The 24813-nt window shown below is 39.3% G+C and overlaps 1 protein-coding gene across 3 annotated transcripts; it reads right to left on the reverse strand.

Annotated features, from left to right (window-relative positions):
• Positions 1–203: 203 nt before the first annotated feature.
• lars1b (leucyl-tRNA synthetase 1b) lies at positions 204–24753 on the reverse strand. 3 transcript variants are annotated; one of them, XM_046038947.1, is made up of 32 exons: positions 24598–24753; positions 23999–24120; positions 23670–23757; positions 23470–23550; positions 21137–21274; positions 20808–20969; positions 19477–19589; positions 19098–19161; positions 18665–18753; positions 18338–18563; positions 17927–18014; positions 17120–17196; positions 16788–16841; positions 16492–16632; positions 15846–15923; positions 15538–15623; positions 14946–15011; positions 14612–14694; positions 13185–13323; positions 12492–12704; positions 11355–11412; positions 10934–10997; positions 9142–9325; positions 8310–8400; positions 7989–8129; positions 7033–7173; positions 4862–4972; positions 4597–4707; positions 3326–3430; positions 2343–2438; positions 2079–2211; positions 204–1276 (listed from the first exon to the last, which is right to left on the reverse strand). In XM_046038947.1, exons 3-32 carry the CDS (start codon positions 23718–23720, stop codon positions 1071–1073), a joined length of 3390 nt encoding a protein of 1129 aa, XP_045894903.1. In that variant the 5' UTR covers positions 23721–23757; positions 23999–24120; positions 24598–24753; the 3' UTR covers positions 204–1070. The 3 variants fall into 3 exon arrangements, with proteins under 3 accessions (XP_045894903.1, XP_045894902.1, XP_045894904.1); XM_046038946.1 differs by having other exon boundaries at positions 24498–24752; XM_046038948.1 differs by lacking the exon at positions 24598–24753 and adding an exon at positions 24282–24426.
• Positions 24754–24813: the final 60 nt, after the last annotated feature.

Below are 24813 nucleotides of genomic sequence, written 5' to 3' on the forward strand. Positions count from 1 at the left end.
CTACACTTTGTGCACATCATCCTCCATCAGAAGACTGCTCACGTTGCAAGATTATCTACACTATAGGGGCAGAGATCCGACAACCTAGCCAAAACCATTACACACTCTGGAGATGAGTCTTATTCTTGTAGGGAACAGTCGTCCTATTTATGTCCTTAGAAGGAATAAAACAGCATGGAGGAGAGAAAGAGAAACAAGGAGTCTGAATATTTCATAGGTTTTATAGTTTCCCTGGAAAACCACAAGTGAGACAAGCACCATCCACAGATAGAAAATAGGATAGCTGACAGGCTGACAAAGCATGAATGGAGTGATGTGCCTCACCTTCGATGTATAAAACAGCAGACACATTACCATCTATATTAAAACCGGAATTCAGGAAGATGTAGGAGCAGTCTCACAATGTAATAACAGAAGAACTGGTTGGCCAGGACAGATCAGGAAATTGTAGGATGTTTGCTATCAAAAAACCCCACTTTATTTGAAAGCTTTATTATACAGATAGCTGCTTGTTTATTATGAATCATATCAAACAGGAAAAGTGTGTTTGTCAAGAAAAATTACTAGATTTGACATTAATCTAACAGACTAAGAAAAGACGGAATAGAATACAAATTCTGGTGTTTTCCTACATCCTTATGGGAAGGTTTGAGATATTTTAAATATTAAATTTTTTTTTCCCACACCATTGACGAATTTAAGTACCAAAGACACAGCACTCTGAATTTTCTGCAAGTGTTTGTGTTTTTTAAAGGAAAATGGAAGCAAACTTTTCAGGTTCCATCAGTTTCATATATTCCCTTATGTTGCATTCTGCAGTGAAAAAGTACAGAACAGTGAGAACCTGTATATCTGTCAAATCTAACACCATGGGCAGTAGCAAATGGTGCAGAAACATAAATCATAAAACATACATATACTTTTCAGTCAGTGTTTCATGGCTTTGAGTCAAAATCCTTGTTTATTTTTATTTTATTGTATATTTCATGATGTATTTGAACCTTTCACAAATGATTCACTGCCTGTGTGTGAGAGAAAGCGAGTGAGAGGGCTAGCGAGCGAATGTTACTCTAATGAACCAGATAAACCAGACTGTCCCCGACGTCCACAGTGAGGCCGTTGTCAGCCAGAGTGACCCTCTTCTCCTCCAGATTGATGTTGAACACAGATTTGTTAGAGATGGGCAGTTTGCCCTGTTCCTCTTGTCCCATGACGGGCACCCGGCGTGGCCCTAGCAGGGGGTCCTCGTACCTCATCAACTTCACTCTGGAAAGATCTGGTGGAGGGGAGAAGGGCAGAGTCAGAGGGGTCAGAGATGAGGTGAGAGAGAGAGAGACAGACAGAGACAAGATGAAGAAAGAGAGAAAGGGATGAAAGAAATACAGAATAAGAGGGAAAGTTGTAGAGATAAGACACAGGAGGGGTGAAATGATGGCAGGGAAAGAGTGCAGAGTTTCTTGGATGGCTGGTGCTGGTTGTGCTAGCAGCACACTGGTAGAGATAACTGCCTTCACTGTTTTTAACAGAATAGAATGGGTATAAACTGCCATTTTATAAAGCACGTAGCTTGGTTTTGGATATAATGATGGTTAAAGCCAAATGTGGATGGATACTGCATGCCAGACGCCTATCGAAATTGCTTTAAGACAATGGTGGAAGCAGTGGATTCACAGTATGCAAGTAGTAGCAAACAGGTAATTGATTATAACTTTAACTGCAATCATCCCCCAACTTGCATTTAAATCACATGCTATTGAAATAAAGTAGAAATAACTACTCTACATAGCATAATGCATACTGTTACATCCTTTACCATGCTAGTCTAAATTTCAGGAGCTGCTACCCAGCTCTGATACGATGTCAGCACTTTTTGTGAGCTGACTAATTAGTAAAAACTTAATGCATTAGGCTGTTAACATTAACAGCACAGAAAAACTGCTAATGAGATAGAAAAAACTAATAGTAGGTGTTTTTCCAATTACTGTCGCACTCAAACTACTCCCATCAGCCTTCATTGGTAGAAAAAAAATGGAGGAGATGATATGGGACATTAGACCCAGGCACGATTTTTTACTTACCTTTGATGAGTCTGTTGACCTTGGCTAGCCTACGGATGATATTGTCTCTGCTGTCCCCCTGTCGGATCTCAACCTTTGTAGAAAACAGGCCATTGGACGGCTGAGGGTTGACCAGGAAAACACACACTCCAGGCTGGGGAGACAGAGGCACGTCACAAATGCACAAACACGCAACTTAATTATCAATTTGAGTGTACAAACAGAACACACAAACACTCCAGCAGAAGGGATGCGTACAGCCAACATACAGCCAAAAGCATTTACCTCTGATCTGAAAACACTGAACGGCTTCCCTGGGCAACAGTCCTCCTTCACTTTGTCGTCAGCCTCAGATGCAAACAAGACATCTATCTGTTCCAGCTGTAGAGGAGGAGTGATGTGAAAAAGAATGATAATCAGCTGATCAGTCTACCACCAGATAGTGTGTGTATACAGGTGTGTTTGGTATGCCCCGTGGCAAACGCTGGTGGTGTTAACAAGGTTCCTGCAGTGATCAGAGACGCAACATCTGGCGTTACACTAATCTGTCACACATTCCCAATCAGGAATGACATTTCAGTTTGAAACTGCACAGAATAACATGACTGTAAAGAAGTTTTTAATCAATAGACAGATTTAAGGTGGAAGTTGAATCATAGTATTAGTTTGTGTGGTAAGTGATACGTCGCTGTTTCTCAGTCCTACATGATACAGCTCATTTCTGCATCATTAGCCTTTTGTGTGGCAGCTTATTTTTAGCTATGATCTATCAGAAACATGGGAATTGGATTCAGGGTATTAACTTGATGTACACTATGTATAATTCTCCTTTCCTGTGGTTAAATCTGTGCTGATTTCACAAAAGTATCTTTGGGATTTGGGTTTTACTTTTTGACTCTGCTAAGCTTCTGTGCAGACAAAAGATTTAAGGGCCTTCTTGAGTGACAGCTGAGCTCAGGATTGTCTCAACTGACTTTTGCAGAAGTAGCAAAACTCAGCTTTATAGTCAAGGTATTTTTGAGGAAATCAAAATGCTGCAACGGCATGTTAGAGCTTGACATTTATGCTGGAGCTGAGATGTCTTTGCTGCTTGGGTGTGTGTGGTATAACTTCAACAAATTCAGTATTACATCACTAGCTTTGTTCACCTCTGGGCTTGCAAAAATACTAGACCCCTCATGCGGGTTTTGGCTGGGACAGATACTTCTCAAGTGGGTTGGCCTTAGATGTACTGTATGATTTTAGGAATGTTGGATCACAAAAGATACCTCTAAAGAATTGGTTAAGTAGACCAGGTTCTCCATCAGAACTGTCCGCTCATCAAACTCCAGCTCCAGATCCAAGACCCTTGGCCCGTTCTTCTCCAGGTTCTCCTACAGAACACAAAGGACATGAAGTAATACACAATCTGAACAGGAAGTCAACATTCAGTTTCAAAGTTTCAAGTTTGCTAAATATTCTGACAAGCCATCAGTTAAAAGAAGACAAGGAAATGCAATATTTCATCACACTACTGGAGAAATAAGGTTGTAGTTTATAATTCAGCATTAAGCACACAGTTCATTGTTATGCTGATGCTGCCACAATGAGATTATTAATGGGAAAAAAGCTTTGTCGACAAAAGCTGCCAAAACAAACCATCAAACAAGGACAGCTGGCTGAGAAAACAACTTGAAAGCTGAAAGACCAGCTTGAGAGACAGACTACGGAGGAACTCAAAGCTGATGATGACTATTTATTAGTTTTGTTCTGTTTGATCACTGCACTTAAATAGCAACACCTGAAAAAAAGCCCTGGGAACCTATGGGATATGACAACTACAATTTTAACAAGCACTGTGCTTCTGATCATTCATTAGCAACTTGACCGTAAGTGTATATATAGCTCGATATAACAGAAACAATAAATGCAGTGACACCTTAATTTAACATTTTTACCATCCTGCCATGTATATTTAGTAAAAGCTCCTATTAGATCAAAAGAACACCTTAACTAGAAGTGATGCAGCTTGCAATGTGAAAGGAGGGAATAACAATTGTGGACAAAGACAAGCTGTAGATGGGGGAAAAAAAAAAAGATAGAAAATAAATTTTTTATGAATGTGGCAAACAAACACAGGAACTGGCTGAGACAGCCTGTCAAAAGTGTGTTTTGCACATGTTCAATCAATAAACACATTAAACTCTGCAGAAAGTATTCCTGAAATTTCTTTGGAATTTTAATTTAACACTGTTGCTCAAACTCTTACTATATTGGGAGTTTTGTCATTGTTAACACAAAGAGGAATAATAATAAAAAAACAGCGTTTAAAAGACGTAGACAAATCTTTCAGACCCTTAAACCCTTAAAAAACCAAAAGATAAGCCGCCTTACAGACAAGTTAGGTAAACAGCTTCTTAGGCGGTAAACAAACTCAACTTAAACAAGCAGAGAAAAGAATAAACACAAATAAGAACTATGCAAGCAAATATGTGCAGAATGCTGGCATTAAATTCCATATTTATGACTACACTGTCACCCCTACTTCCACCTGATTTACCTTGATCATGGCTACAAAAGGCATGACTCTCTTCATATATTTCTTCAGTTCAGGCAGGGCTCCCAACTCGTTCGCTATCACTTTATTGTCTGGAAGGGCCCCGTTGTTGCTCTGGGCAGACACCAAGAAGAAAAAGACGGTAAGATGCGCAGTCAAATGGGAACAGAGAGAGTGGAAGAGTGGGTAACTCATGGGAAACACAGCATAACATACATGATAATCGAATCTATGTGTGTGAATGATGGGTTGTGCATTTGTTTCTCACCTTGTAGTGCTTTCCGAGCAGGGATAAGGCACTGTGCTGCCATGGAGGGTAGCTCTTGGCAACGTAGATAGTGCAGTGGGAGGGCTTGGCTGGGGGTTTTGAGTCACCTTTCTGTTGAAGGAAAAAATGCATAAAATTTATCCAAATCGTTAATTTATCTTAATAGGCAGGTACACAAGACTTTGATGGTTTTGCTTTTATTCAGTACAGTGATAGCATATATTTCGGGAGAGGGTGGCCTCAATGAGAAGCAAACTGTTTGTGTGTGTGTTCTTCTGGAATGAAGACGGGAATCTGTGAACTTATTTTATGCGACAGCTGTCAAGTCTACTCCAATCCTGTACTATGTGTTTTCGCAAACAAGTCTTGATGTGACAGTATATTACCATTATAAATTAAACATCATGGAAAACATTTTACCTTTACAGTGGCAAGTCATAGAACCTTTACGGTCTCAATGCTATTGCAGAAACATTTCATAACTCAAATGTTGGTGTTATTCCTGTTACTTGGACTGAAAGTGTAAAGATATACAAGCCTGTAACATTCATTCTTTATTGGAAGCTTTTGTGAGTAGCAAAAAGGGAACTATAACTTAATTTTGTTATACAACCCTGTGTTGTTGTAAAATGATAAATAAATCTACCTTGTACCTTCCAGATTTTGCTTGGAATTGTGTTTTATTTTTCATTTGAACTTTTTTCAGTGCCAATTCTCCCTTTTTTCCAGTTCAGGGCTTGTTTCCAATGCCACCTTTTATTTTCAATGCCAAAATCTAGTCACTGTCCTGGCTCCATACTTTTGCACATTAACAAAATCATATGATATGTCTTGTAAAATCATGGTCACATATTCTCTGAAGGCTCCAGCCATGGAGAGGACAGGGTTAGAAACTTAAAGGCCAACAAGATTTATCTGCCTCCTTAACATACATGTATGAACGGGTACAAACATTATTGTCAGCCTCTTCAGTCTTCCTCTTTCCCCCCCCATCATCCCTCCATCTTGCCTCCATGGCAACAAAACATTTGCAGCAAATCAATAACAGCGGCCTGGAAGCCTAAGAAATCGTCTGTCTCAACTCTTGTCAATACTTGTTTTGCTTTTCTTCCAGCTGCCTACATCGACATATCGAAGTGTCGAACTGTTAAACAATAACAGGCTAACTTTCTTGCTGTGAACACAACACAGACTTAAATCCTCAAGTGTATCCAAAGTGACAGTCACACAGCCCAATATGACAAATAACACATTTGCTTATCTTTACAGCATATGGCTCCCTCAAACCTCGGACCCTCAATGTACAGGATGCTGTGGCAGAGATAAGGGAGACAATGTACAAATGCTTTGTCGAACTGTGGGGTCATGGGGGGGACCATTTAAAAGTTGATTCATACTGGTAATATCGTTAGTCATATTTTGTATGCATGCTTCACACAGGGTCAGTGAAACTGGCCTGGAATGGAAAAATAGATTAAATACACAGAGAGCAGGTTTCAAGTAGACCTAATTTTTTGTTAAAAACATAATTTGTATGCGGTCTTCAAGAGGAAAATTCATGTCAGTCAGTAAGAAGGCAACTCTTTTTTTATTTTTTTAAATCCAGGTCCAAACAGGTAAAAGACAGATTTTTTAAGCTCAGAGTCAAACAAATCCATCCTCTCTCTTTTTAATTAGCAAAGGGCAATATCTATCTAAACAGCAAATATGTTATTCAGAAAAGCTTGAGCTTTAGTTCTTGGTTTTAGCTAGTTATAGTCTAGTTAAACCTAAATAGATTCCATAAGTGATGTAAAAATCAGATTAGATAAACAGATCTGAGTTAAACTTGATTCAGCCATAATAAAATGCTACTGAACCCCAACTCTACTTTCAGCATGCTTACTGATATTTTCAAGCCTCTTAATATGCTGTTTGTATTATTTTCCGCCTCATTGTTCTTCCCATCAAACAATCATGAAACAGTTAAACAACACCTGAGGGGGAAAAGACTGCCTCCAATTTAATTACCACAGTTAATGCACTTCGAGACAAGTGTTTGATTTCATCAGAACTATTAAAAATAAAGCAATCAATTCTGAAATCAATATTAATTTTCACAATTACTTAAAAAGCCATTACAGCAGTGAAGGAAAAAGGCAGTGAAGAGTGTGAAACAACACACTTCTTACTTTGCTTTTAGGGGGCTGCATGTATGCTTTGAGTCTCAGCCGGAGGTCATGTGCGGTCTCCATCAGGTACTGTGAGGAACGGATCAGAATCTCGTCCACTGGACCCGCCACAGGCCACGATGCCTTCCTCAGAGAACCGGTCTATCAGGCAGAGGCAGAGAGGAAAGGAGGGATGTCGGAAGAATGAAGGGAAAGATGGTTGTTAATGCATTTTTGTTATCAGGAAGTGTTTTGTGAGGAGATTGATAAAAAGCAACAAAGGTTTGAGGTCTGCTGGAGCTTTAGAATCCAATTAACAGTACAACTAGAGGTCAAACCACCTTTAGAACAAAACTAGGCACGCATTGTATTAACTGGGTTCGTGTAGGAACTCCAGACTAATGTGTGTACCTCTGTGTCCACTGAGTGCCTCTTAGCGCTATAGCTTGCGGCGCTGAACACATGATTGGAGTTGTGGGGCCTTTGTTGTTGCTAAGCGACAACCAAAGAACCCATCTCCAGCGCAGCAGCACTCTTTCATATTCATACATTGGAGTGTTAAAAATATTCTCAGCTCTGTGCTGTTTGGGAGCTTGAAAACAGTGTGTGCATTCCTTTCATACTGACGAGAAGAAACCTGTGGTGTGAAGACAGGCTTCTGGTGGATATGTACACCAACAGAGGGAGTGTGTTAGTAGCCATTTCACACAGGTAAATGAGAAGTGGGACCAGTGCGGGCCTCCATGACGTACACTTCTAAGCGTTTTGATCCCAGGTGTATTCATGGAGTAAATGAACACAGGAAGTTGAAATGTTTCTTTTAAACTGAAGTTTCTGTTTTTCTTGAAAGTATACGGGGGGAGATGAACACGAAAAGACAGAAGGGATGAGAACTTGAAAGTCGCATCTGAACCCTAAGTCAGAGCATACAAGCAACTCAGAACCCACATTATGATGCCAAATCCTTAGTTTCTTACCTTGCCCAGAAGACCCCAGGTGTATTCACAAAGGTGTGGGCATATGGGGGCCAGCAGCAGAGTTTGTCTCTCTATAAACTGGAAGACAAGGTCTCTGTGCATGCCCTCGATTGCCAGCTCACGGTATTTATCTTTGGACGCCTGCACATACACATAAAAACAGTTTAAAAGGTCATCATCATTGGTAATGTGTCACTGCAGTATCCATAATAGTATCTCATTAAATGCTTAGGGAGGATGAAAAGCATGCTTGTCTTCAGATATAAAGACGATTAAGAGTGTATTACAGTGTTTTTTTAAAAAAAAAAAAATTTTATTTACCTGGAACTCAAAGAAGCCACTCTTCAGAGCCTCCTTGTACATCATCCTGTCATAGTGCTGTTCTGTCTTCAAGATGCCTGTATTCATCTCACTAGACAGGACACAAAATCCTTTCAATCAGCAAAGTCAGTTTACCTATCACTTTTCAGCACTGAACAGTACAGAGTTATATAAGTCAGGATTTTCCGAGGAAACTGTCCAAAGTCTGAAGGACCGGTTTAATTTTTTGGCCAAAGTACATATTTTCACTCTTCAAAAAACATCAATGCACCTAAGCTCACAAGGTCACACTGCAATGCAACTTAAAAGAGAAATAGACTCACTTTAATAAATCAAAAAAGTACTTTCAACCTTATCTGTAAATTAATCTATCTGACCAGAGGCTAAACATGGTATCAATGTTCTACCTCCGCTCAATATAGACCGGAGCTGAAATGATTTGTCGACCCAATGATTGAAAACTAATCAAAAACAATTTTAATAATAGATTAACCCCTAATCAATAAATTCATTTACTGCCATAAAAATCCAAACATTTGTAGGTTTCAGTTTCTCCAATGTAAGCATTTGCAGTATTTATCTCTCTCATTTAACAAATATATAAATGTATAAATAAATAAATGTTTTTTTAAAATGTATTTTTTTAGTATTATTCAGACTATATTTTTCAAGGATGCCGAGTTATTAAAGATAACATTCAGCTCTGTATTCCCTGTCTCCATTTATACGGCCTTGCTTGACGTGAAAGGTTTTCCTAAATAATTTATGTGAGCTATAGATCTGAGTACTCGTCAACCCTTACCACCCCCTCTTAATGCATTCCTGCATCTACCTGGCAAAGACCCGGTCGTTGAAAGTGTCTGCAGGTCCCGTCCTCAGGTTGTTTTGGTTGGCAATCATCTCCTTCACCCACTCCACCCAGGTGTAGAGGCGCAGGATGCCAGCGTCAGCCATGGTCTCCACAAAGTTGGCGTCCTCCACTGTGTCCCCGGCATCGGCTAAAGCCAGACGCATACCTGAGAAAGGAAAAGGTGCGTTAAAGCAGCAGGAAGTATAGGGACCAACAGCACAGGTGTGATGTAATTCAAGTTGATTTGTAGTTAACGTTTCAGAGCGAAAACACCTCCATTCTCACTGCTGTCTTTGTAATTTTCTCAAATTAAATATCTAACGATATGGTGCCAAACACTGAACACAGTAGGGCTGCAACTAACGATTATTTCCAATAACCAGTAACCTGTCAATTATTTTCTCGATTAGTTGTTTCAGAAAATTGTGAAAAATGTCCAGTGTTTCCCAAAGCCCAATGTGACGTCCTCAAATGTCTTATTTGATCCAGTTTACTGTCATAGAGAAGTAAAGAAACCAGAAAATAAGAGTTTTTTCTTTAATAAAGTACTCAAAGCGATGAATCAATTTATAAAATAGTTGCCAACTAATCGATTAATCGACTAATTGTTGCCGCCCTAGAACGCAGGACTTCTATCCAAAATACTTTGACAAGGTAAAGTTCAGAGGCTTTGTGGTAAATTCCACAGTCTGAAGAAAACTTCAGATACCCAGCTTCCCTCTAAGCTCTTTGACAGGAAGTCAACTTAATACGTCTATCTGCTGTCAGACCATGAAGCTCTTTACTCCCATGGCAGGACGGCTTCTTAAGACACAACAGGCACATCTATTATTTAGCTCACTCAGAACATAAAAAAAACAGAAGGCAGAAAAATCCTAAAAGAAAAACAAAACAAAAAGGATGATCGATTAATCCTTACGTATATTGCGGGAGGAGGGATACCAGAGTTGTCCCTACCAGGTATAGATCAAAAAGATCTGATAACCATAGCTAAAAAAAAAAAACAGACAGAAAACTAAATAAAGATATAGAGATGAACAAAATGGATCATCATAATCAATTATGCCAAACAGGACAGTCCCAAACATAGGGCTTTTATTTTAAATTACATTTTCAGAACCTAATTCTGCCACTGCCACATCAAGTCTCACAACTCATTAGTGAAAGCCTTGTCTTCCTCTCATGTTCCTACAAGTATTCAATTTAGATTGTATACTGTTCTTCATTCCACTGCGTCTTGCCGTCATGTGGAGAGACCAACCGGGGGTGTGTACTGCCTCTGGAATGATGATCAGGCAAATACATGACAATGCATGATCGATTGGAACATTTCTATAGCAATATCATAAAGCTGCAGGACATTAATTAGTTGCTTCAGGCGGAGAGATCATGCATGTATACATTGCCCTACACTTTGATTAAAGCATGCATTAAATTATTATACAGAAACATATTACTTACAGTTTAAGGGATCTGATTTATGCAAAAGCTCATAGCACCTAATATCAAAACCTAAGCGATCTTATGAGGATGGGGCGTTTTCTAATTATCTTCACCACGGGATAAAATATGCTTATATTATAATCAAGTGTTATGGCCCATGCACTATGAAAACACATTGTAGTCTGTTTTAGATGCACACCGGGTGTTTTTTCCCCCTCCTATGTTTCAATGAAACAAGACAATAGATGTTGAAAGAAAATCACGATAGAGAGACGAGTAAAAGATAAACCGCACACAAGAGGGTGATAAATCAAGATGAAACGGAGTGTACCATCGGCTGAGAACTTGTCAATGGCTTGGGTGAGAGTGAGGAAGTTTCCAGTTGATTTGGACATCTGGTGAATAGAAAAACAGATGTTAGCAGCCAGAATCTTTCAAGCATGCCCACCCACACAAGTTCCTTACAAAGCATAGTGGAATATAATCATCAAGTCACAGACTGTCTGTGTTTGCAGTGCAAATCAACAGCACACACAGAAATTTTAATTCTCAACGGCAAACACTAGTTAATTACTGGCACGCAAGAAGAGTAGTTTCTAAAAAGGTTTGCTGCAAAATATAATATATGGTTAATTAACTGTACTGTTTCGGTTGTGTCAGTAGTCAAAAACCCAGACCACATCATATGGGACCGGACCTTTCTCCTGAGATTATAACCAAATTTAGAGAAACATTCATATATATTGACACACCTTTTCAGAATTGAGCAGCAGATGCCCGTTGGCTCGCACAGCCTGTGGCCACTTCCCACTGTGGACACAAGAGAAATTTTCTCATTAGTGTCACCTTCACCATCATCATCATCAATATAATCACATTAGCCCTAAAACAAGGCTGCTGCTCACTTGTTAAAATCAAATTGAAAACTTGCTAAGATTTTTTTGGAATCCAACACCCAGCAGAATAAATATACACACTAGGGCTCAGCGATATGTTTAAAATCATTATCATGATATTAATGGAGGAATAAAGGACATTTTCCCATTACTGATTTATATCTCCATAAAACATCTCCACAAAATGTATGCAAAATCACATATAAATGAATAAAATAAATGGTTAATGCAAAGAACTGTGTTCCTGTGTTGTGTTATGCTTTCTCTTTAAACAAGTAAAACAAAACCTCACTAACTAATTGAATTAGCTTTTAATTACAGTTTACTTGGAATTGTTCATTTAGAGACCAGGATTTTGTAAAACAATGACATAAAATGATCATATAATCATGACGCGATTCCTCTGAAATTTGATAAACAATAATATTTTTTGCATTTCTTGAGCATCTCAAGATAAAGGCTTAAGAAGCTGTAACTATGCTTCATGTAAGGACAACTCAACGTTGTAAATTCTGACGTTCAATCACCGAGGCGCACGCTGCAACAAGCTAATGCCTGACACAGAGATGCAATGTCTGCAGGGCTGCAGAAAACAATTATTTTCATTGTTGAATAATCTCCCTATCATACTCTCCATTAAGTTTAAATTGCCTATTACAACTCCTCAGAGTCCAAGATGACGTCTTCAACTTGTTGATTTTGTCTGACTAACTGCCCAAAGCTCAAAGACATTCACATTACAACATTGCAAAACAGAGAAAGGAAATTGGAGATAGCTGGAACTAGTGAATGATTAATCAATTAATCAATAATCAAAATAGCTGCAGATTACTTTTTAAGTCAATCTCTTTAGTGGTACATGTCTGTAAAAAAACATTAGAAAATATGAATGAGCTGCATTTTGAGGCTATGAATCATAATACATGCTATGAATCTTGCCTTCGTTCATTTGCTCCTTCTCTCTGTAACGTTCAATCAAGTGGGCAAACTCACTTGTCTTTGGGCCACATAGCCACATGGTTGTACAGGTAGTAGGACAGGTGGTTGGGCACCAGGTCTTTGCCAGACACACGGACGTCCACAGGGTACCAGTACTCAAACTCCCTCCTCAGCCTCTGTAGATGCTCTTTAGGGATGTTGGTCTTGGGGAAAGGAGACGTCTTAAAGAAGATAAAGTCCCACACCTCTCTGGTCATCTGCTCCGGCCTGTAGTAAAGAGGGGGGAGGAGAGGGGTGGGGACAAGAATGGTCACGGGCGGAACGAGGGACGTATTGGGTTGAAGCAAGTTGAAAAGAAGTAATTAAATGCCTGCATGTCACTTCTCAGCAAGCAGTGTTGAGGAAGAGATTTGAGGATACTTGATATGAACAGTGGGCTATGAACAGTTTCTGAAAAGCAGCATTTCTCATTGATAAATTCTTATTATTAATTTCATGGATTTACACCAAAGAACAAATCGACTTTTTTAAACAAGCCTGAAAAGTAACAACTGTCATTTTAAATGATTAAATACATTTCTTAAATCGGAGTCTTTTCTCCCTCAGGTGAACTACGTCTATGGCTGTTTGAAGGCGGAATGAGAAGGAAAAGAGAAGGAGAGGCAGCAAATAAGAAGGCAGAGTGAATCAGTTAGGGCTTAATCCTTTATTCTAGTGTGTGCGTGTGTGTACACATTGTCTCCATACTTGATGCCCAGTGGTGAGGTGCCCTGTCCGTTGAGCACACCTCCCTGGAGGAGGTGGGCTACAGTGTAGTAAGCCATGTAGATGGTGGAGTCCGATAGTGACTCAATCAGCCACTGCTCGTCCCAAGGCAGCCGCGTTCCTATGGTAACCAGGAGGCGTGCATGCACACACACGCGCGCGCACACACACACACACACACACGCGCATAATCACGAATCCAGAGAAAGAAAAAAAGACACACACACACACACACACACACACACAATGGGAGAGAAAGAGACACAAAATTATGAAGGCAGACAATTGTTGTCTCCTCTGCGCTTTTGTTGCATTTGCCATTTTGTCAAGCTGGTTACATTTTAGTGCCAAGAAAAACAGTAACACACAGAAATGGAAGTCCTGGGTCTCATTGTGTAATCCTTGGAAACAAGCTGAGATATAAAGCTTTATCGTCAACGACTGCTTTTTTCTCTCAAATTTTAAGAGTGTGGTGGGAAATTTTTTTTTACAAAGGACAGATTTACTCAAACGGCCTCAAATGCACTAAGCTCATGTTTCTGTGTTTCCAGAGCATGCCGATTGAGATCTTTTACCAGCTTTTGATCGTATTAAATTACATGCAAGCTTAAGCAGTAATTAATTTTCACAAGTAGTAGCTACATAAATATGAGATCTGAGCAACATTAATTATGAAATGTTGATGTAATCAAATAAAATATAAATGCTCCTACTCTTGCATACCAGATTTTTGTGTCATTATTTGACTTAAGAAATAAAACATAACATATATTACATAATTAATTTAAAACACAAGGTACAATCTCTCTATGACTCAAGTTTTTCTGTATGAAAAAAACAAACAGATTCCACATCTTTTCTTTCTGATCAAATTAACCGAAATACAAACTTCTTTTGCATCACTACATTTGTACAAACAGTGACAATATAATTATAGTAGTATAATAGTATTTTTTGATTCTGCAAGTGAGAGAGAAGTGAAAGAAATCTGCACAATCTGCTTACAGTAAAAACTTTATGCTTCATGTTTTGAAAATGTGTGGGGAGATTTCTACAGTAGGAGTCTACAACAGGCCTGGCCTGTACTGCACTGGCCTGCACTGTACGCCAGCTGGCCTCCAGTCTGCATCTATTCCTGTATGAACAGAGAGGCAGACTGTTGCTAGGTGCTTTATCATCAGTCCTCTGTCTCCATCTATAGACCAGAAACATCACTCATACACTGGTTAAAATATCATTAAGCCCTGTTCATCTTTAGCAGGGTAGTTCATTTAATCTCAATACAAGACACACTGTTACTTTTGAAATATGCATGTAACGATGGCAGCAATAAAGTTGTATATGTCATGTCACAATAGCATTCCTGACACAATCATTCACACACATAAACCATATAGGCTATAACTCACCAAGTCCGTAGGTACGAGAACAGGCATGCTCTTGTAGCCAGGCCAAAGATGCCTCAAAGTTTCTCCTGGTCTCTTCTCCAAATCTGTAGAGAATTGTGTAAAATAGAGCATATAAAATCACAGAAGGTAAGTGCAGTTATTTATCTGTTTAGACTTTGGCATGATAAGATTTGTTTTCAGCTTTCGGCATGATAGTTACACGCAATAAAGTAATTCCATTTATTTTAGATTTTCTACACTTTCACAGGAAGCCCCACAAGCACGGACAAACACTACACAAAGCAAAATATGTCTGGGAGGAGAATTCAGTATGTCAGAGGGTCAAGTGTCTTACGTCTCCAAAGACTTGAGGGCTTCATTGGCCTGCTGCTTCCACTCTGCGTCTCCATAGTCCAAATACCTGAAAGACACACAATATCAGCACAACGCAAATGAAAGAAAGCCAAAATGGCATGAGACCTTCTAAATACAGACCATCCAATCATCAAAGTTTAATTAGGAGCATGAACCCATTTGAGAAAAAAAAAAAAAAAGCCACCTTACAACAAAAATATTTTTTTTAATATTCATTTCTATTCCGCTAGTTTCAATGACACTACAATCCACCTTCAGATCCACTTAGTGTGGCTTTGGTTTAGAGGTAGCTAGGGTCACCAGTCCGTGGCAAGTTACTGAACCCCAAATTGCTCTAGAAGGCTGTGTGTGTGAATGATTCGATTCTTTCTGATGAGAAGTTGGACCTTGCATGTTAGCCTCTGCCATCAGTATGTGAATGGGATGAATGTGACATGTAGTGTAAAGTGCTTTTTGAGTAGTGGAAGACTAGAAAGGTGCTATACAAGTACAGTCCGTTTACAATAATTTCTTCTTATTACTAATGAACACACTTTACGTTTTATAGTATACAGATTTCAAGCGGCACTCACCACTGGTCACAGAGAGCCACCACACACTCATCAGCTGAACGAGACATGACCTGTTTTTCTGGCTCCATGTAGATCATGGCCTCGCCCTGTGATTGATTAGTACAGATCGTCATTACAGGTGAATAAAGATCAAGCATCCATCATACATGGCACATTGTGAACTGTAAGTACTATTAACGGTGAACAAACATAAAAGACACAAAACAAAATCCAGGATAAAGGCTGAATTTAAAGTTGCTACATGTTATTTGAATATATTTCATTTTTACTTCAAATACTTTTTGCATTAGAAACAAAGAATGTCTTACCCTCTCAACCAGCATCTTCTGGATGGGTTTTTTCACATCCTGGACCTTCTGCCCCTTGTAGCCATCAACCAGCATGATCTGAGACGGAATTCATTCACAGAAACATTTCATTCAAACTGATGCCTTTCTTTCACAATTCTGGCAGTTCTTTCAATAACAAGTAGGCCACGTCTCCGCAGTGCGTTCTACAATCACAAATGATCATAAACTGCTCAGTGGGAGGACACGGACTCAGTGTACACAAATGGAATGTGCTCTGCTTGATGCACTGCTGCCTTCAGATGTATAATCCGCTGACAGAGAAGGCCGCTGAATTTGTAAATTTTAACGTGACTAATATAATGTTGGAACAGTGTCTTTGCAAAAAACTGAAAAATAACAATTCTAACCCCCGCCTCTGTGTACAAACTAAGCCTGCTGTTTTGCACAATTTTTCAGCAGTAGGCAGATCCTAACTGGTTGCAAATAGCCAGTTAATGAATAATTTAGTACAGCTTTAAGTTGTGAATCTCTTGGTTTGTGTCTAGGAGATAAATCATACAAGTTTCAAACCCAAAGTTAAATCCACAGGGGTTTCACAGAGGGCTTGCATTTTGCTGACCTATGTAGCTGGGTTTTTTTATTACTCATTAACCACTAGACTCACCCCTTCATAAAATCCCTTCAGGTAGATTTTCTCTTTGGCCTCAGCCAGCTTTTCCTTGTCATTCTGGCTCTGGATCTTCAGCTCATCACACAGCAGGGGAGCAGACAGGTTCCCGTAGCCTGGTATCTCTATGATAGGGACCTGACATGTGCGCATACATATACAACACACACATTGAGGCTGCATTTAGCAATTTAGATCAAATTTTTTGCACATCTTTTTTTTTTTTTTTACTAGAATTGCTGGGTTCAATGCAACCGGACTGAAATCAAACCGACTTTAACAGATCAGCTTACCGGCTCAAAGGGAAACACCATCTTGTCCTCAATACCGTACTTCTCCCGCAGAGCCTTTCAGAAATGCAAGCATTAAGAATGAGACACAATGAGTGTTTCTTTAAATGGTCTCATTTTTTCCTGAAGAACCAGGGGTTTAGTTCACTTGAACTTAAGCAAGACTCATTTAAAAAAGGACAATCTGTTAAAACATATCAAAATCTTAATTTCAAAATTGCATGTGAATGTTTAAGATCGGCTCTGATTTCTGTGTTTCTCTGCAGCAGACTTCATTTGAGGTATAAAACCTTGGCAGAATTGTAGAAATTTTGTTCCAAGTTCTGTAACCTCACCTGTTTTTTCTTGATGTCTCTGAGAGCAGCAATGTCATCAGGAGCATCAGAAGGCACGCTGGTAACGACCCCCGTACCTGCGGAAAACGCAGACAAGGCAAAAGGCCAACACATAAATGTATTTATGCAAATCAGATCATATTTTTCTCAGTGATACTGTAATTGGGCACTGGTCACAAGAGATTCGATCTTACTGAAATTCGGACATTTCACCTTCAAAAATTCAAATCAAGTCTATTACAAAAATGAATTGATAGGACAAATGAAAGCAAACAGACTAACTACACCCCTCAAGCACCACAAACCAGAAAAATAGATAGCACTGACTTCAAACAAAACAGAGGCACTCTGGGTGCAATTAGATCCATTTGTTACGTTTATAAATTTTCTCCCTCAAGGACAAAAAGCAGGCATTATTTCCATCCTTTGACATGACCCTACAGCACTTTCTAAATTAGATGGTGACCTTGGCCTGCTATTTTGAGGCTCCCGTTTCCATGAGCTCCTCCAAGAATATTTAAGACAAGGACAAATAAGGGATATAGTATGGTGTAGATTTTCTGCAGAAAGTAATACCTAAAGCAACAAGAGCTGGAATCTATTATCTTTATTTGAAATACAGACAGACAAACAAATTGACACATTTCAAGCAGCTTCTTTTGAACCATTTGCCAACGGTCAGATGCATTTCACTCAAGTTCAAGCGCATATAAGAGAGAGAGTAAAGGTGCCCCCGCTCTAGGTTATTCTGACTGCTACAACATAACCTCACTGAATAGCTATTCTCACTAACTTCTTGACTCATACCTTTGTCCTCCTTGATAGTGAGCATGGGCAGAGCATAGATGATCTTATAGCAGGTCAGAGGAGCACTCAGGGCACAGCCAAGGATATCCTAGAAAGAGACAAAAATGATGCAGAGCAGAAGTAATACATTTAAAGGAATCAGTTTTGCAGGTTGTTTGTACCATAGTCATAAAACCATGTCACCCCCCACACGCACACAAACACAGCTAATTTGCCTCTTAAATTCAAGGTGTCCCATGGATGATATTATTTAGTCTTAATCTTTTGTAAATACAAACTGCTGGACTGTTTATTTAAATCATATGAGACAATAGTGTTTGCCTTATGCCATTAAGTTTGAATTAAATAAAAGCAAAATGTTAAATTAGTATTTATTGGCAGCTACAAGCAAGACAGACACAAAGTTAGTACCTGTCCCAGTATTTCCATGCTCACTGGCACCACTCCATTCTCTTTTGTGAAGCCCTGGTAAGACATGTTCCTGGCAGACCTACTGGTACAGATGAAGATGTCTCCGCTGGTTGTCTCAAAGGCAACATACTTGATGTCGGGCCTCACCCAGCAGTTGGTCTGGCCAAACATGGTCTCTGCTCTCAGAGTGGCAGCCACCAGGAAGATGTTTTTGCCTTTCATGCCGCTGTGGGGAGGATAGCACTAGCATTTTACTTCGGTCTCAGATTAAATGTTAGTGTTTATTAAGATGAGAATTATTCTTAAGCAAATGTAAAACGTTGTTACCTGCTATAAAAGACTTTGGACTTAAATTTTGCTGTGTACGGTTCAACCACTTTCATCTTAATGAGCGTGTACTCCTGAGGTCCAACACCCTGCATGTGAAGAAAAACAACAAATTACAGCTGCCAAAATACCTCAATTCAAAGTAAGAGACAGTTTAAAGGATTGAATTGCTTTTCCAGAAGATTTTTTTGCTAACATCAAACAGAACTTTCTTTGTCACTATTTAACTACAGGAATAATCAAAAATGGAAAGTCAATTAAATCAATAGTGATCCCATGGGAAAGTGTTGGTGATGTGTGAGGTAGCGGTGGTAAATGTGCACACAGCCTCCTTTTATTTCTGCTGTAGGACTCACAATTGATCAAACATAAATCATGAGAATTTTGTTTTTCCACAGCTAATACATTATTTCATTGGGCCAGGTAAGTGTACCTCTCCCGTCTGCCTGTCATGGTCCATGCATGGCTGTCCATCCCTGGGGGAGTAGATGGTATACCTGCAGAGGAGTCAGACACAGTCACATTATATTACTTAAAGAACACAAAATGCCAAAATATCAAGTTAAACTGACTTAGACAAAAAGACAAACTTTAACGTCAGCTATCTATCAATGGCTTGATTTTAAACACCCACTTCGCTTTTACCATATGGCAAGAAAGTTCAAGTGATCGGGATAGCAACAAAGATAAATGAAATACATTATCATATTACATAATTTATAACATTTTCTTTTTTCCTATATCACTGCAACGACATTGTTACAGAAAAAGTGACACAGTTGCATAGAGTAGAAACATCTAAACCATCTCACCTTTTGCCAAACTTGATCTTTTTTCTCTCCTTCAGTGTGACAAACTGCCACCTGACGAAGGAGTCATAAAAGGGATTCACATCTGTGGTGATGAATGAACGCCTCCAGTCCACCTGTGAAGAGATAACAGGACAGACACCATGACCACCATTATTGACTAAAATTAAAAACCTGATTTAATCGTCCTCAGGGCCAATATCTTCTGGTAAATTCTGGGTATCAAGCAAAAAGATGCCTATGGGCATGTACCTAGGGTTATCGAATGTGTACTCTTGTGACACATATTTTTTGATAATTTTGCCCAAATACATTGAAAGAAAGCCCAATGATTGATTATATTTCACTGTCATCAAAGCATAGAATTACTTAGATACATACATAACAAAATAAAAGGTATAGAAGAATGAGACAGAACTTCATTACACCCAAAGGAAATTCTTGTGCCAGAGATTATAGTTTACGTTCTATCTGCATTTGTTATTTTTGTAATTTATAACTGATAAATTGAATGGTCTTGATTGGATTAATCTCGTCATATTTAAATACAAATTTTGTTGCTAACTGCTTTGGCAACATCGTTTAAATGAAACATTCATGCCAATAAAGCACACTGAACTGAATGCTAGATTCTGTCAAGAATAAAAACAATAGAGTAATGAATATAAAGTGTACAAGGAATAAAAGCTAACACCGCCTAATAAAACAACACTAAAAGTAAGATTTATTATATTGAAAAGTAATAAAAACTAATAATGTATCCATCCATCGTCAACCGCTTATCCTGCGTCCAGGGTCACGGGGGGGCTGGAGCCAATCCCAGTAGACATCGGGCGAAAGGCGGGGTACACCCTGGACAGGTCGCCAGTCCATCGCAGGGCCACACATAGACAAACAACCACTCACACTCACACTTAAGGACAATTTAGAGACACCACTTAACCAAGCCTGCATGTCTTTGGATGGTTGGAGGAAGCCAGAGCACCCGGAGAGAACCCACACAGACACGGGGAGAACATGCAAACTCCACACAGAAAGGCCGGGGCAACCGGGGTTTGAACCCACGACCTTCTTCCTGTGAGGCGACAGGTGCTAACCACTGCACCACCGCGCCGCCCTCTAATAATGTATATTATAATCAATTTAATATTGCACCTAATGTTGAAAAAGTAATATTGCAAATGATAGTTTGAGTGTAATACAGAACCCATGATATTGATATTATTGTTCTCAGTGTCCAATGTTTGTCCTTCCTGCTAAAGTGGGAGGGGTTCAACAAAATTTCCAAACAAAGACAGTAGTTCGCAAGAAGTTACATTATTGTAATTAGTCACCTTGACTCCCATATGTTTGAGGTCTTTGACAGCTAAAGGAGGGAAGTACTCCAGCCAGTGTTCAGCACTGGCAAACTTGGCAATCTCCTGGTCATTCAGGCCCAAAGACCTCATAATGTCCCACTGGAAAGTGGCAGATCCGGATTTGGCCACTGCTTTACTCTAACAGAGGATAAAAAAAAAAAAGTGAGAGATATTGTAAATTGAAACACCCCTTGTGAATCCTGAACCCAAAGAAAACTTGGAATAATGAACACTAATCAGTTACTAAATTCATTTTTTTATCTCTAAGTAAAAAATGTCATCAGTCTAGTCCCTCAGATCCTGACCTTCTTGCCCTTTGCTTTGTCCTTGATGATGATTTCATCAAATGTCTGTGGCTTCTCTCTCTCTTCTTCCTCCTCGTCTGGAAACTGTGGAGGGTTTCCATAGAGCTCCATCTCTCGCTTTAGCTTGTCTGCACAGGCCTGGCAGATACAATATGGATGGATGAATAACAGAAAGAAGGAAAAGGCAGTGTGTTGGGGGAACGGGGTTGAAGAAAGGTATGAATTGTTAATAATACTATGTAAAGATATAGTAGAGTAAGCTGAGAAGTGTCTTAGGGATTTTGACCAAACCAAAGTTGGTGATTGCAGGAACAGTGGAAAGACTGACAAGGACGATCTCTGCAAGTTTTATTTATTTTGTGTTGAGTTTGAATGAAATGTCTTTACGATGACCTGCAATTTAAAATCATTATTGTTTTCAGAGTTTGGTGGCGAGCAAGAGCAATATAACAGCTGTTTCTGATTAAACAAAAATGACCTTAATGTTTAATAAAAAGGTCTCTCTCTGTAGGGATCCTTTCAGTTGTCATGTTTTTTCCTTTAATTCGCGGTTGGTCTGAATGCTGCATAACGCAAATTTTCTCCTCGTGACACTTTCCTCCCATGACTTACATTCGCTGCAAGTGTTCACACACAACGCATGTAGGCGATTTTAACGCAATAACGTGAATAAACACACAACTCGCGATTACTACAACTGTATGAACCCAAAGTAAACATTTTGCTATGATTAATTAGCAATGAACGGATTAAACTGATGCTGAAATAACTACAACATGATGCAGATTTGTTAAACATATGAATTCATGCTTTGTCAGGTCTGTCAGCAAGACAACAACTTCTAAAATGTTTTTTTTCTGAATGGAGTTTGGATCGAGCAGGGCTATTCTATGCTAACTTGGTCACAGTAAAGTACAATGATAGCTGGAATGAAGTTACAGACATATTTTCTGAACTCACCAGGTAGTTCAACCTCCTCGCTTAATGTTCAGTTTTGTCCGGTTTTTATATAAATATGAAGTTGTAGTCCGACAGAACTAACGATGCTAACAACATCACTGGAACAGAATGTGCACGGAAGCTAGCTGCTGAGAAGCTCCAGTGAAGATAAATCAACGTTGTAATCCCAAAAACTAAAGTAAAAAGCTAATTTAATAAAAGCAGTGAACTACGAGCTCCTCCCGCAAGTAAATGGCGTAGTTGTCAGAGCAGAATCCGACCGACTACGGCTTTTTATTTGTCCAAAGGTTGCAGTGCTGCTCCTCTCCCCCAAGTTTAGCAGCTCTCAGCCGGCCAGCAGATTTTCAATCCCCCGCTCTGCCTGGCCCTCTCCACACATCGCTCTGAAGCCGTCGGTGACGTACGGACAATCTAAAGCGTCATGTGACTTTCTCGCTTGAGTTGAAAATATTCAACTCACCCGAATTCCTTCGCGTCGGCGGTCTCGCCCCCTTCGCACCGCCTGACAGGAAATCGCGGCTCTACGTGTCTTTGCATTGACTTTGTATGTAAACTCACCACCCCAAACGCTGCTTCACTTTTGGTCTGAAAGCGCCATACACTTTTAGAGGACGTATGTTACTTTGACAGGCACATTTGTCCCCAAGGATTAAGTTTTGCCTGCTTCATAGCTACCGGCTGAGGTGTAGAGCCAGAATAGTGAATTAAAGCTTGGGCAGGCAAAGTTGAGAAACTTGCAAGAAACAGCTATATTTTGGAAGTATCCAACCAAAAAACAATCCCACCCTCCTGCGAAACTACTTCCCCAAAACACATTTTCATGAGCAATGAGTGCATGAGTAGAGTCTACGCAGGCAGGCAAGCCAGATTTCTTTGTGTGTGTGTCAGAACATTTGATTTGTGGATTACTGTCGGGATGTAAATAGAATTTCAACAAATGTAACAAAAATGCTTCTGAAACAAATTGCTGGGAAGACAGATTTGGTGAGTTTTTATTTTATAGCTGTCCAGTTTGAAAGACGTGTGCGAGTTAAAATTACTGTTTTTCCTCAATTGAGTCTGCTGAGACCATTTGTTTCAGTCTGAGATGTTGGTGACTAGTGCAACATTTAGAGGCACTGAATGTTGCATACAGTTTCTTTAAAAAAAAACAATGTAGTTGGTGACAACTTTCGCGAACCTCATATTGTGTTTACTGAATGAAAAGTGGGAACATTATGTCAGATCATAGGTCCTCAAAGAGAATATACACTGATTTTTGTTACAAGGCAATACCAACAATTATTATACCTAAAATGACATCCTCAGTATGACATTGTAACAACACATACAGGAGCTATGTGATGGAATGAAAAAAAAACAACAACACTAACTTTGATAGGCATTCCTGTGCAGTGCAGCCCGAATGGGAAGAGGCATTTCTTTCCTTTCAGAGACTGGTAACCAACAGCAAACTACAAGAAAAAGAAGTTGGACAGCAGCATAAGTTGAATATGTGTATCTCAAGTAGGTACAGACAGAATAATATAATTTCTCAGTGTTCATCTCTGTGTGCTTTTGTACCCTAATTTACCTCACACTTTGACAAGCTGAACGTGTGGCCGAGGTGCAATCGGCCATTCATGTAAGGGTAGGGGAAGGTGACAAAGTACTTGTTTTTGCTGGAAAGAAAAAAACATTTCATTAAAATATGTATTGGAGACAAATGATTTAATACCTACTATACCTATTAAGAACACTAGCTCCATAAGGTAAAAGCCTGAGTATGGCAATCTATGTGAATTACTTGCTTCCCATATGGTCTTACAACTGCATATTGAACTATTCCTGGATCAACTGTGTGAAAGAGAGTAAAAACACTCGTAGAACACAGGGTCTTTCTTCATGATACCGGATACTCACTTTGTGCTTTCTCCAATTGTTGTTGGTGCATCATGCTCAAATGCCCTCTCCTTCTCCCATTTCTCCTGGATCTCAAGCTCAATTTTTCTCAAAAAGTCCAACTTTGCTGTTCCCTTCCGCTCCTGGAATACATTGACGAACCAGATGATAGTTCATTACAGAAAGGCCATTAACAGTAAAAGTGACAGCAAGTTCACTTAATAACGTTACAGATTATATCATAACATGAAATACACGTAAACTGTTAAGAACCGAGAATATAATAGAAACAGAAAATACATACTGTTCAACGCGTGTTTAACATGAAAATATCTGTAATCTCTGGTCTAGTGGAGTCAGATTTCGTTCAAGTCTATTTCTGCAGCTGGCTCGACAACTAGCTTATGTTAGCTAACTTAGCTAATATAGCTACAGTAAATTCATGAGATATAGCATAGCCACTGCCTCCAAACTAGTATTGACCATTCTTAACTGCACATAATTAAAGCCTTGGACCTACCGCCATTTTGACCCAACTTGCAAGCAATTCACAATTCTATTGTTTAGACAGAAGAAACAGTAGAAATAGTTTGTAGTTTGACAAGGGAGACCCACGCCACCTGTGCCTTGCTGATGACACCCACAAGCAGCTTCTCGCTTGGTTTTCTGGGAAATGTAGTCCCTATAACTTCGGATCGTTAAAAATGTATCGAACTAGGATCTTGATTCGTGTAGTGGTTATTTGATAATTCTCAAATATTGTAAAACACAACTGTAGGTAGTTTATATGAATTTAATGAATTACTGTTGAATAAAAACCACGGTGTTGTTATAAC

The sequence above is a fragment of the Micropterus dolomieu genome, linkage group LG23, assembly GCF_021292245.1.
Source record: "Micropterus dolomieu isolate WLL.071019.BEF.003 ecotype Adirondacks linkage group LG23, ASM2129224v1, whole genome shotgun sequence".
Lineage (NCBI taxonomy): Eukaryota > Metazoa > Chordata > Actinopteri > Centrarchiformes > Centrarchidae > Micropterus > Micropterus dolomieu.

Excerpts from the sequence above, each read along its gene's own strand:
- lars1b (XM_046038946.1), bottom strand. Across the intron at positions 19,590-20,807 it reads TCAAACATATGGGAGTCAAG|GTGGACTGGAGGCGTTCATT; the intron begins GTGACTAATTAC and ends ATCTCTTCACAG. Across the intron at positions 7,174-7,988 it reads CCTGGGGTCTTCTGGGCAAG|ACCGGTTCTCTGAGGAAGGC; the intron begins GTAAGAAACTAA and ends TCTGCCTGATAG.